This window comes from Dromaius novaehollandiae, chromosome 3, assembly GCF_036370855.1.
Source record: "Dromaius novaehollandiae isolate bDroNov1 chromosome 3, bDroNov1.hap1, whole genome shotgun sequence".
NCBI lineage: Eukaryota > Metazoa > Chordata > Aves > Casuariiformes > Dromaiidae > Dromaius > Dromaius novaehollandiae.
The window spans coordinates 49,975,517-49,987,527 of NC_088100.1; the positions used below are offsets into that span (position 1 = coordinate 49,975,517).

General features: G+C 40.8%; 1 protein-coding gene across 5 annotated transcripts in view; it reads right to left on the reverse strand.

Moving 5' to 3' along the window:
• Positions 1–5,814: 5,814 nt before the first annotated feature.
• Positions 5,815–12,011, reverse strand: part of PDSS2 (decaprenyl diphosphate synthase subunit 2) — a 125,338-nt gene continuing 119,141 nt past the window's right edge. For 3 of the 5 annotated variants that reach the window (XM_026119887.2, XM_026119884.2, XM_026119883.2), the window contains one exon: positions 5,815–8,053. In XM_026119887.2, the coding sequence (XP_025975672.1) occupies positions 7,895–8,053 (159 nt within the window). In that variant the 3' untranslated portion in view covers positions 5,815–7,894. Of the gene's footprint in view, positions 8,054–8,369; positions 8,457–12,011 lie in introns of all 5 variants that reach the window. The other 2 variants (XM_026119886.2, XM_026119885.2) reach the window with 2 other exon arrangements.

Consider the following 12,011-nt stretch of genomic DNA (forward strand, 5'->3'; position numbering starts at 1 on the left):
TTGGAAGGGTCTGCCAACAACATGTTACACTGGTTGGGAGACAGTTGTTTAGAGTGCCAGTTAATATAATTGATTTTTTTTCTCAGAAGCAAAATTGTTATACGATAGTCTGTTTTCTTATTTTATAACAACACCACAGCTTGTTCTTAGGTACAATGATAGCTGCTGTTGGAAACTTTTCAAAATTGCTATTTAGCTAGACTTCACAAAGAGGGGCAAGAAATATCTTAATTGTCTTGCTTGCTGCATCAAGAATATCAAAATAGGGAATTGACGTGGCATTTTTGGATTTCAAAAACAAGCCACTTCATCTCCAAGTGTTTGTAGGTTGCAAATCTTGCACTCAGAGTTTAGCTCACAGGAAAAAAAAACTTTTGATGAGATTTGAACATTCATTATATATATAAAAAAAGCTATTCTAGCCTGAAGTACCACCAGATCTTACTGATAAGACAGCAGATCTGTGAGTTGAGCACCAGAGGAAGGAGAACTTCATATAAAAGCTTAAAATAAAAATCAGGTCAAAGCTGCAGTGGAAGATGGAGTAGAAGAGAACCGTAAAGGAGCTTTGGGAATGGAGTGACTGACCCAGTGAATGATCTCAAATCTCCTTCTCTGCTGCAGCAGTTCACTTATACATCAGTTGCATCCATAACTGTTAAAAACTGACAGATCTGAGCAATTTCAGTCTTGGAAACAACATAAGCTGCTCTTAATCCCTTGGCAATGAAATCTGGAGTTCTCTTTACTATACATTGGTTCAGCCAAGATCTGTGCCATTGTATGCTACCTCACAGCTTTGCATTTTTTTTTAAAGTAATGTTTACTTAATGCACAGTCATTGTATTATCTACACTATACTATATTATACTACACTATAACTAACTGTGAATGACCCAACATTTATCCCATGAAGGTCTGCTTTTCCAAACCCTGTGTTACATACAAAACAGGTAACTATAGCCTGAAGTCCTTTCTTGCAAAGGTGTCCACATCTCCCAGTAAAGTGCAAACAGTGCGCTGTTCCTTGTGGACATGAACACTGTCCCATAACCTGCCCACCATAGAAAGAAAAAATATTTTACTCCCGTTGCATTGTTTCATACCTCATAAAGATATCTAAGTTCAAATATTTGCAACAATATTAAAATAAATTGATTTTGGTAAGCAACATAGAAAACTAGGTTTTTTTTTTCTGGTAAAGACTTTTCTTTTTTAAATAGAAGTAGCAGTATTCAGACTGTAGGAGTCCTCATGGCAGGAATTCTCTTGTTTCAGAACCTGAAATAGTCTTTCTAGCTTTTTTGAGTCCAAACTGTTTCTATCACAGATCTCATGTTATTAAATTCCTTTCACAAACAGGTCGCTGTCTTAGAAGTAGCTAATGATTTTGCCTTTTCTTTCTTTACCCTCACTACTACTACTGGAAAGCTCTTCTTATGCTGTGGACACGAGCCATTCTCTCTGAGTTTGCTCTAAGGAGGAGCTAGATGCTTTATCCAAACTACAGTAATGAGTTTGAGAGGAGTCACATCTTTGAAAAGTGAATATATTTTATCCAACAAAAAACAAAGTTAGCTTTGAAATGGAAAATATAATCCGGACTGATTTTTCTAAAAATTATAGCCTGTGGAAACATGGGTTTACAATAAGAACAGAAAAAACACCTGCTTAATGGTGACTACTACAATAGACTGTGATAGAAAACAATTACTTTTCATAAAAAGTCTATTTAAAAATACTTCCAATCATAGTAATGTAACTATTTTTAGTAGCAGCAGTCTTCAAGAAATACTAGATTTTAAAGCCCTGTTTATCTCCCTGCAAAGATAAGCTATCTTATCATAGTGTATGTACATATACAAGCCGTCTACAACTTGTGAAGATACAGCATATGAGCAGAGGTAGGGATAGTCATAATTTCTGTACATTGATATAAAACGTTAACACATTAACTTCCATAAGTTGACAAAAACAACAAAAAATTGCCTCATTAAAGGGAAGTCTTACTAAGGAAGACATTTTTTCTGTAATGTTCTCCTGCTAAACCCATTTTTTATGTTGGTGCTGAACATAATGATGCAAGCAACTAAGTGTAATTGTACAAAATTATTGCTAGTGATTTGCATATGAAATACACACCTTTTACTGCCTCTAGTTAGCATTGTTCAACTAGGTTATAAATAGTACAGCTGAAATGCTGCAAACAGAAAACAGTTTATGATGGGCACATGCTATGAATGAAGAAATGTTCAGACACAATGTGCAAGTTGGAAAGCTTTCATCAAAACTAGCCAAGAGGGAAAAATGCTTCATTTCCTAATCATGTTCTGCTTTGCAGAAGCCAATCACATATAGCCTCACCCTCACATCCAGAGAGTAAAGCTCTTTAAAATGAGTGTTTATGTTTTTCTGAGGGGAAAAAAGTAATCTAATCTATCAGTAATTGTTTCAGATTTTTCCTAATTACTTCTACATAACATTTCATTTTTATAATTTGACAACATTTAATAACTGCTAAAATTTGAATACAGCAGTTGATGCAAATCATTTGCTGTAAACGTCAGAGGCATAAAAAAGTCTTGTTTTAAGATACTGCAGGCAAGTGAGTAAAAATACTCACTTTTATGTACAATTTTTAAACTGAAAATTCTGACCTTTGTTCTAACAATAACGCTTTTTAGCACTATTAAGTCCTTAACTATTTGGGGGAAGGGGTGAAGGGAGGAAGGCAAAGTAGAACAGGCTAAAGAAGATATTTTTAAAGCAAGACTTGTTATAATATCACTGTTGCAAAATTGCAGTTGTCCTAAAAAAAATTAAATTGAGATGATCAAATTGATAGCCCTCAAACCGAATTTTAAAAACAAAAGATTTCTTTAAAAACAGGTAAATCTGCGAAAAACTTTTAATTATTGCTGTCTGTGACTATTAACTAAGAGAAACAATCTCATGTGATATAATCCATTTCTACTGCAGGCAGACAAACAGTTTCATCACGGGAAACCAGCTGCACCCCACTTTATACTATTGCTTCAGAATTTAGTAAGGAAGGCATCACATTGCTTTTTCTGTTTTGGAGAAAATTCTCAAGAGCTGAATGCTGACAAAAAGCATTTTGAAGGGGGGAAGGAATAAAAGTCAGCTTCAAGCATTTTGGAGAACGGCTCTTCTACACACGGGGGAGCCCGAGCACTCCTGTGGCTCGCGCAGGCCGGAGCGGATGTGGAAGCAACGGGAGGGAGCCGTGGGCAGAGTCTGGCACGGTTGTGGGTGCCTGCAGATAAGGACAAAGGTGATTGCATGAAGCTCTGGTCTATCGATTGCCAAGTTGTTTGCCACCCTCTTCTCCATTTCGCAACTTGCAGCAAATGCTGCGCTCTGCCTCGCTGGTTATTTGAAAAGCACTCGCCAACCTGATGTCAAAATTTTAGCCTGATTATTTTCTCGTAAGTTTAGAAAAACAGGTTTGCTCTAAAATCGAAACATGTGAATGCCGATTCCTGAATTAATGTATTTTAGTTTATGAAAGGCAAATAGGAGAGTTTAGTGCAGAGACTGTACGACCACGTGACTTTCAGAACTGGAAATATTCTTTCCTTTGAACTGCTTTGAGGGACTGAAAAGCTTTAGCTCTTTATTTTTTATTAGACACTGCATGGTTAAACTACCTTGAAGACTACAAAGAATAAAACAAGGTTGATACCTCACTTTTCTGTGAGATGGCACTAGTTGATGAGAGAGAGCAGTGGCAGCTAGCGGTCTGACCCAGAAGCCACTCACTGCCTTGATAAATTTGCAGCATGACACAGTTGCTCAGCTTTGCCTTTTGCATCTATGAAGGTATACACACTATCTGCTCAGAAGAAAGAAAAAAGTAGAAAGATTTCACCCCAAGGTTTACCCCTGAGGAGTCCAGTCTGCCAATTTTAACCCAGCTGGGGGCAAGAAGCATTCATTCCCCAGCCACTCCAGAAAATGCTTCTTAATGTTTTCATTAAACTAATAAGAACTTTTCAATCTTTTAACAAGTTTTGTGAAGTAAGTTGGATGCCAAGTTGAACATGAGCCAACTGTGCAAGCTTAATTGCAAACAAGGCAAGCCACGTACTGGGCTACATTGGGAGAAGCAGGGCTGGCTGGTCTGGGTGAGCTGTTGTCCGCTATACCGCACCCACGAGGCTGCTCCTGAAGTGGCTTGTTTCGGGCTCCCAGCCCAAGACAGAAACTGCAAAACCAGAGCAGGTCTGCAGAGGGCTGCCCAGGCTGTCCGGGTCCAGCACACACGGCTGGTAGGAGAGGCCAAGGTTGCTGGGGCCGTTCTCGCTGCAGCGAGGGAAGTCCACAATGGATGTCAGGGAAAGGCTGTCAGGAGGAAGGTGGTGCAGCACTGGGACAGACTGCGTGGGGAGCCCGGGGACATACCATCCTTGGAGGCTTTCAAGACCCAACTTGGTGCTGGCAACAGGCCAGTGCAAATGGGAGATTCGCCTAGATGACCTTTAGCGCTCCCTTCCAGCCAACATTTCTATCCTTCTATGTACCTTGTACTATTTTCCAAACATTAAAAATTAAACTTTGCAGCCTTCCCATGCAGTATTATCACAGTTGTAGAGCTGGAAATACAAGTCTAGCAGTTGCCTGACTTTTCATAGCACACCTATGGAACAGCCATTGTAACCATTACAGCTGTGCTTTTTGCAGGAGATGAATTTATTTCAGTTTTACGAGAAAATGGGGGCCTTGCTGTGTATTTTGCACATCTGTAGAATGGTCCAGCAATATAATACCTGGGATTAAAAAGTTCAGAGAAGCAGCTTATAGGTACCTTTCGTCAAGAGACATTGGTCTTCTGAAGTATTGGTGGCAATAAGGAAAAGGAGACATAAACATTAGGCGTGGTTTTCCATGCCAAAGCCCCTCTGAAATGCAAGGTATAGACAGGGTTGGTGTCCTTAGCTTTCCTCAGAAACAAACCCAGCCCCCCCAAGCCCCTTTAATTCATGTACATTCTTACAGTTTTTGGCCATTACAAAATTTAGAAAATGAAAAATAGCAGAAGACCATGAAGATGGTTCTCTCCTCTTTTTCTGGAATCCAAACACATGAATGATCATTTCTTTCTTTGTTATACAGTGTCTACACTAGACACTTTTCTTCTGCCACAAACAAAACTGCTTTATTTAATTAATAATTTATTTAATTGCTTGGTTTGAAACAGAAGCTCTGCAATGTTGGCATTCAGAGCATCAACTTCAGGTGCTTAGACAGGGAGTCCAGGTTCCCCGGGAAAGGGGATGGTTCCTCCAGAGGCCAACTCAGAGCACCTGGGACAGGCTCTTGCTCCCCCTCAATCTCTAGCAAGAGCCTGCTTCTCTCAGGCAGCTGAAAAACCCACACCATTTGGATGACTGAAGTGTGCATTCATTCCTTCCTCAGCCACTCCTCAGACTGAAGGCCTTATAGAGGTGGGTGGAGAGAAGGAATCAAGAAGATTAAAAAACCCTAGTCTTCCACTGCTCAGAATGTGTATATGGTGTAGGGAGTATATTAGTACCCAGCAGTGATTAATTCACCCTGAGTTTGACAGAGAAATGTAATACTTTGTTTATATTTTATGTGGAGGAACTAAGATGCCAAATTTATTTCTCAGGAATTTCTGGCAAATATCTTATATATCAAGTTACTTAACAATATCAGTACAGGACAATTCCCTTCTTTCTTTTTTCTTTCTTTTTTTTTTTTTTTTTTTTGATCCAGCTTAAATAATACTATAAAGAGAGATCAAAACTTTGAGCTGATAAAAACAAAGAATTACCATTATTTATTTTTGCTGATTTGCCTTTATTAGTAAAAAGTACAAATAGAAAAATTGTACTTTCATGAAAAAATAAACCAGGGATACACAGTTTTGCAATGTTTGCTATTTCTTTCACATAACTCAGGTGAGATGGCTCAGAACATCTCCAGCAGATCCAAGCTTCTTGCAGTCCTAAAGCATTATGAAGCACTTCAGTGTAGATACAAGATAAAGACAACGTAAGGCTCCTAGTAAACGGAACGTGTGAAAACAAGATCCAAAAAAAGCTGTCTGAAATATAACTTGGCTTGAATTTAGGTATTTACATTCAGGCATGCTATTTACTCTATCAACCCCCGCCACATTTTCACCTGGGAAGTTCCCTGAAGTTCTGCTAGCGCAGCTGCCTCTGGGCTAACCCACGCTTCTCAGTTCTTCCCTGTCTCCAGCCTTCCTACTGCAGCAAGAGCGCTAACCCTGGCAGCAGCGCCAGGCTCTCGGGAAGAGAGAATATGCCACGGAGAGAAGCGTGCGAGCACGCTGCAGTCTGGTGTTGCAGCCACTCTCCAAAGCAAAGCAAGACCTGAGTGCTGGACCCTGCTCCCATGCAAAGGTTGCATCTCAAGGGTACTTACTACACATATAATATATTGTATAATATAGACATATATTACACAGTATAGTATGTACATTATACAGTATATATTATACAGTATATTTTTGGAGGACCCAGTTTTTATTTATATTTTCCATTCAGCGGAATGCAACACGCTGGCCTGAGGGGGAAGGAGTTGCAGGAGGAGAAGGAGGCAGCAGAGAATTTAACAGAAATAACTCCACTTAGTGTTTGAGCGAACGCTGTAATGAAATCTGTTTGCTGTGCTAGCTGTCTCCAGATTGGGCTGTAATTACACCACAGAAGGAAGAAAGGTAGCTGAGTCTCAATCTAGATCATTTATGTAAACTCAGCCTTCTTGTCAACGACGGGCTCAGATTGCACGCATGCAAACCACAAAAATCATCTCCTATGACCAAAATAGAGACAGTGTCAAATTGTGGGCTTCTCATACACCTTACAGGCTCTCTGTGATTGGGGCTTTAAAATTCAACACGCTAAGGTTAAAAACTGCTCCAGTATTACGCATTTTATTCAGAACGGTGAGAGACTGTGCTCACAGAAGAGTATGCCTTGCTCCTGGCTGCCAAAGGCTGATGTCAAGCCTTTCAAATTAACATTTATTTGGCTTAAATGAAAATAAGTGTCACAAATCTAGGGAGTTATTTCGTGTGAGGTTGTGTTGATACAAACTGCTTGATCTGAGGGAAGGATATTCCCTCCCCCCAAAGAGCTGAAAAATCTCATTCTCCGACCCAGAGCAAAACGTATTTTATACACGCGGTATAAAAAACCCGGCAGTCGCTTCTCTTAACAGAGCCAAATTAATATTTGATTAAATATTTTAAAGCTCCTACTTACTATGCTTGACACATTTTCTCAGCAAGCTTCCCAACTACCGAAAGCATTAGGCACAGAGCAATTTTACATTGGAATACATAAAAAAAAAAAAACCAGTGATGGGGAGCTGCGTGCAGACAGATACGGGATTTTCCCACCCCCCCCCTTAATTCCCTGAACTGCCCCTTCGGCTGGAGGAGCGGGGGTGGGGGGGGCATCATTTCTCGGCCCGGGCTGCTCGCGCTTGCCAGGACACGGGGCACTTGCCAGCCCCTGCAGTCCTCGCCCGCGCAGGAAAACCACCGGCCTCCGCCCTGGCGCCATCCCTGCCCGCGCCTGATCAATACGGGCTTATTTCCTGGCCATTTGCTGAGGGCACAGCAGCGAGGCTCATTAATTATTTCTACCAGTGCGGCCTCAAGTGTGCTTCTGGCGTGACAAGTGAAAACGGCTTGACCTTTTTTTTTCCCCTTTCTTCCCCCCCTGCTAATTTTGATGGCGGCGCTTCCAGAAGGGGCACGTGTCCCCGCGGCGAGGCGTAGGTGGGAGCGAGGGGGCTGGATTTCGCACGCTGCAGTAAACGGGGTGCTTTCTCCACCATTCCCGCGACGAGTGGCGGCTCCCTCGCGAAGCCCGCGTCAGGAAAATCTGGTCGCGGCATACACGATGTTCGCTAAAGCGGATCGGGCCTCCGAGGGAGGGAAGCTCTCCAGGGCCGCCAGCGCTCGGTTTCCATGGAAACGGCACTGGTCAATCGCAGAAGTCACACCTTTGCCAGCCTTGATTGCTTCTTGCAACTGTTGGAAAACACACGCATAATAAAATCAGCTGTGACAATAGCGGCACACGGTCATTTCTGAGATTATGGCACTCGCACTACCTTTTCCTCGAGGTAAAGGCGATAATCAGAGAAAAAGGGAAAGCTCCCCAATATTCTCAAATATGCGGCCACGCTATTTGGGCTCCCTGCAACGTAGAGCTGCAGCTAATTGAAACTGCACTGCCCATTACTGCAGCACCTGAAAGATGCTGGCCCTCCCAAGGACCCACTACGAAGGGGGGAAAAACCCACAAAAAAACAAAAACGCATTTAGGTATCTGGGCATTTCTCACCTAAGCCATTATCTGAGGGCTTCTGGGCAGAACACAGACCTGGCACACTAACCCCTCGCTTGCTGTCTTGTTTTCTGCAGGCAAAACCTCGGTTTTACAGACACATATTAAATTCCACACTTTTGGAAACAGGCAAAGAATGACATGCATTCAACTCTGTCTTTTTAAAATACAGATTTCTATTTATATACCACCTGATTGCATTTGTTACAGTGGACAAAAGCAAATTTTGTCAGTAAAGTGCAACCTGTTAAACTTTATCCTACTCAGCTACATCCATGCAAATTCAGCCTTGCAGTAAGGACAGGGAATTTGAGAATGGTTCAGTGATGCATCATGTGAGAAAGAAAATATTTCCATAGAATAACAGACATTTCATGGCAAGTTACTGGAAAGATTTAGCACAATAAAAAACGTGGGTAAATAAGAGGTTAAATTTCCTATGAAACAATACAAATAAACCAAAATGCCAAAGAAAACACGTATTTTTTCCAATACCTCAATTTAGTCAAAGCTCCAAACAATAATCATATTTATTATTATTATTATTTTTTTGCTGAACAGCATCACGATACTCTCATGAAACACAATAATGTCTGTTTGCCGAAAAATACAGGTGTCCCCAGACCACCTCCAGCCAGAGCCTGGGAACCAAGGCCAGGTCTATTTTGGGGATCTGATCATCCCTGAAGCCTGAGAGCATTTCATGATCTTTAATGTGTCCTACCTGGCTTTCATAGTTGGGTTTCATGACTGTGTCAGCTTTTAAAATACGGGCTTTTTTTTGAACGCAGATATCTAAAGTAAGTAATTATACAGTGTTTTATCAGTTGCATTTTCCTGCAATACACAGCACAACTTGTCCCAAATCACAAGTATATCAGTATAACCTTAACTATCTAGTTTAAGTCATGTCAAAAATATCTGAGCCATGATAAAATTGTACAAGTCATCCATTTTATGTAGATTCTTATGTTTATACAGAATGATTGACATTTCTTATCTGAATACAAGCTGAAGTGGATTCATTATCTGTATTTAAGGATGAAATTAGTTGAAAGCATATTACCGTACTTGAGTGTTCAAGTCCCAATTCATAAAAATTTTATTCTCCACTCCAGTTAGAATCTTCCTGCACTGCGCTTTGGAAAAGAATTTATCCCAAGGCATAAATGCATGGCACAGCTAATTCAACACATCATCTAAAGAATGGGAATCGGCCATGTAAGCACAGCTGTATAGCAAAGGTGAAGATAGGTGAGATGAGGTATGCTAGCAGCGTGAAAAGGTGTTTCTTCCTCCTCCTTGAGTCAAAGTTTTGTGGAACTGTAGAACCCATGCATCTTGAAGTGAACTCTGCTCATTCATTGAAGCTCAGTAAAAAGATTTAGCATGCATGGTAATATTCATGTAAGTATCTATTGAGATGTAAAAAAACAGAACATGGCCTATAAAAAAAATCTTCAGACTGGTCAAAGATCAGAAAAGCTTAGTCTAAGCATACATGGTTGCATATATGTACTAAGAGTACACTAAAATCTTCAAAGGGGGAGAATTCAGAAACTAATGCAGGGACACACTCCATTTACAAGCTGGTGATGTGGCAGCACTTAAGACACATACAGTGCCTCAAAGCCAAAACAATTGCAAAGCTCATTTCAAACTATACACAGTGAAATCACTATACAAAAATCAGACTGGAAACTACTACATGTTTCCAAGCAAAGTGCAAGGAACCTCAAAATGAAAAATACCATAACCTGCCCACAAGGCAACCTCCTTCCTCAACTTTTTAGTTAGAGATCATCTTATGCCATGAACAATTTGCAGTCCTTAAAAATTTACCTGTACCATATTTCATCTGCAGAATCAGCTGGCCAAGTCAAATGAGTGCAGAAAGAGGCAAACCAGTCTGGATTAACCAGACTGCATGCTACTTCTAGCTCAGCCAGGGTTGTAAAATGAGAGGGGAAAAAAAAGGAGTGAGAATTGAGTTCTTGTAGTTGGATAGTTATGGAAGAAATATAGCACACAAATCCATAGAAAACCAGGCTTCGGTAGCCCTGCTGTATGCAAAACAACTAATTTAAGTCGTAGCTATATCATTGGTTGTACTACGTGTACACTTTCACACTCAGTTTTTGGGCTTCAATAGTTTCTTGTAATGAACCTTCACAAACTAAGTATGTAAGAAAAAAAATCCATGTATCCAGTTTAGATGTATTTTTTTTCAATTGCATTTAGATAGAAGCAGCTAATATATGAGGCTGATAAACAGAAAAGGAAAATGGACTGCTTCTATTTGTTACTCTGTAAACCTGAATTATGCTCCTTCATTAATTTCTTCTATGTACAAGAATCTGGCCTCTTAGTCTCAACTTACATGGCAACATTTTGTGCACCAAACACTTCACCCATCATTAAAACACGACCTTCTTCAAAGTGGCATTCAATAATTTAAACACAATACAAGACAAATTGCAGATTGCTTAGAAACACTTTCCTCCGGCTGAACTACTAGGTATGTTGAAATACTGTATTTTATCTTTTTAGCTGTTGTTCAGACCATTGATGCTAAAGCTCTACTGCTATTCTTCCTAAAGGTGCCAGAAATCTGGAAGATCACAGAGGGGATCTCAGTATTTAAATTCAGCTTAAAGGACAATCTTGCAATAGCACAGCCAAGATAAAACTCGGATGGGAAGTGACTCCTCCCAACATATCAAGACTGCTTTTACTCAGCATCTTCTGTTTTCCCTCAGTATAGTCAGAAATTGTCCAGGCTTGGCAGTTTTGCCTGGGACATAGGCTCAGAACCCCAATTTTTTATGCCTAAAAGCTCTTCCTTGAATTTGAGGAAAAAGCAAGAGCAACAACAAAATATTCATGGGCTGGGAAAAAGATGGCAGGACAGTGACAGCAGAGTACATCAAGTCTCACTCCATTCAGCCTGCTCTGCTATCCTGCAGTGAGTTCAGCCTCACCCATTCGACCTGAAATTAATTTATTTTCATTTCATTTCCCAGGCTTTCGCTGGAAGGAGGGTGGTGGCTTTGATCAAGAGTTACAGAAGGAATGAAAGAACAGAAAGATATGGAAAGGAGGGAAGCACTGAGGTTTTCTCATGCTGAATGCTTTGCATACACACAGGAGGAGCATGAGACTGGGCTCTGTTTCTCCACCCTCCCTCCTCCCTCCTCCTCACTTCCACATCAGCTCCTGCTTCAGCCATCTCACACCAGCAAATTAAGAGGGGGAGAAAGAAAGTCCTTCTAACCCCTTCCTTAGGGCACTAAATTTAAGGCTGGTTCCAGCATCTCCCTCTGCACCTGTGCGTCCTAGATATGCCCTGCAAATAAATGGTAACGAGCCACTGACTGCACCTTGAAAATTGCCTCTTGTGATGCCCTGGCCCACTGGAGTTTTATATGAGCTCCTCGGTTTTAAGTTGGCTCTTATCTGTGAAAAGATCTGAGTTCAAGACCCTGATCTCTGGACTGTTTCCATCTCTGGTGTTAAAAGCCACTGCATAAAATACCAAAGTAGTTTTGGGGTGATGACCATGTAACTATACATAGTCCCTTCATGGCTCTGGCCCTAAATGTGGAAACAGAAGCATGCTTTAAGTTACAAATGTACTTT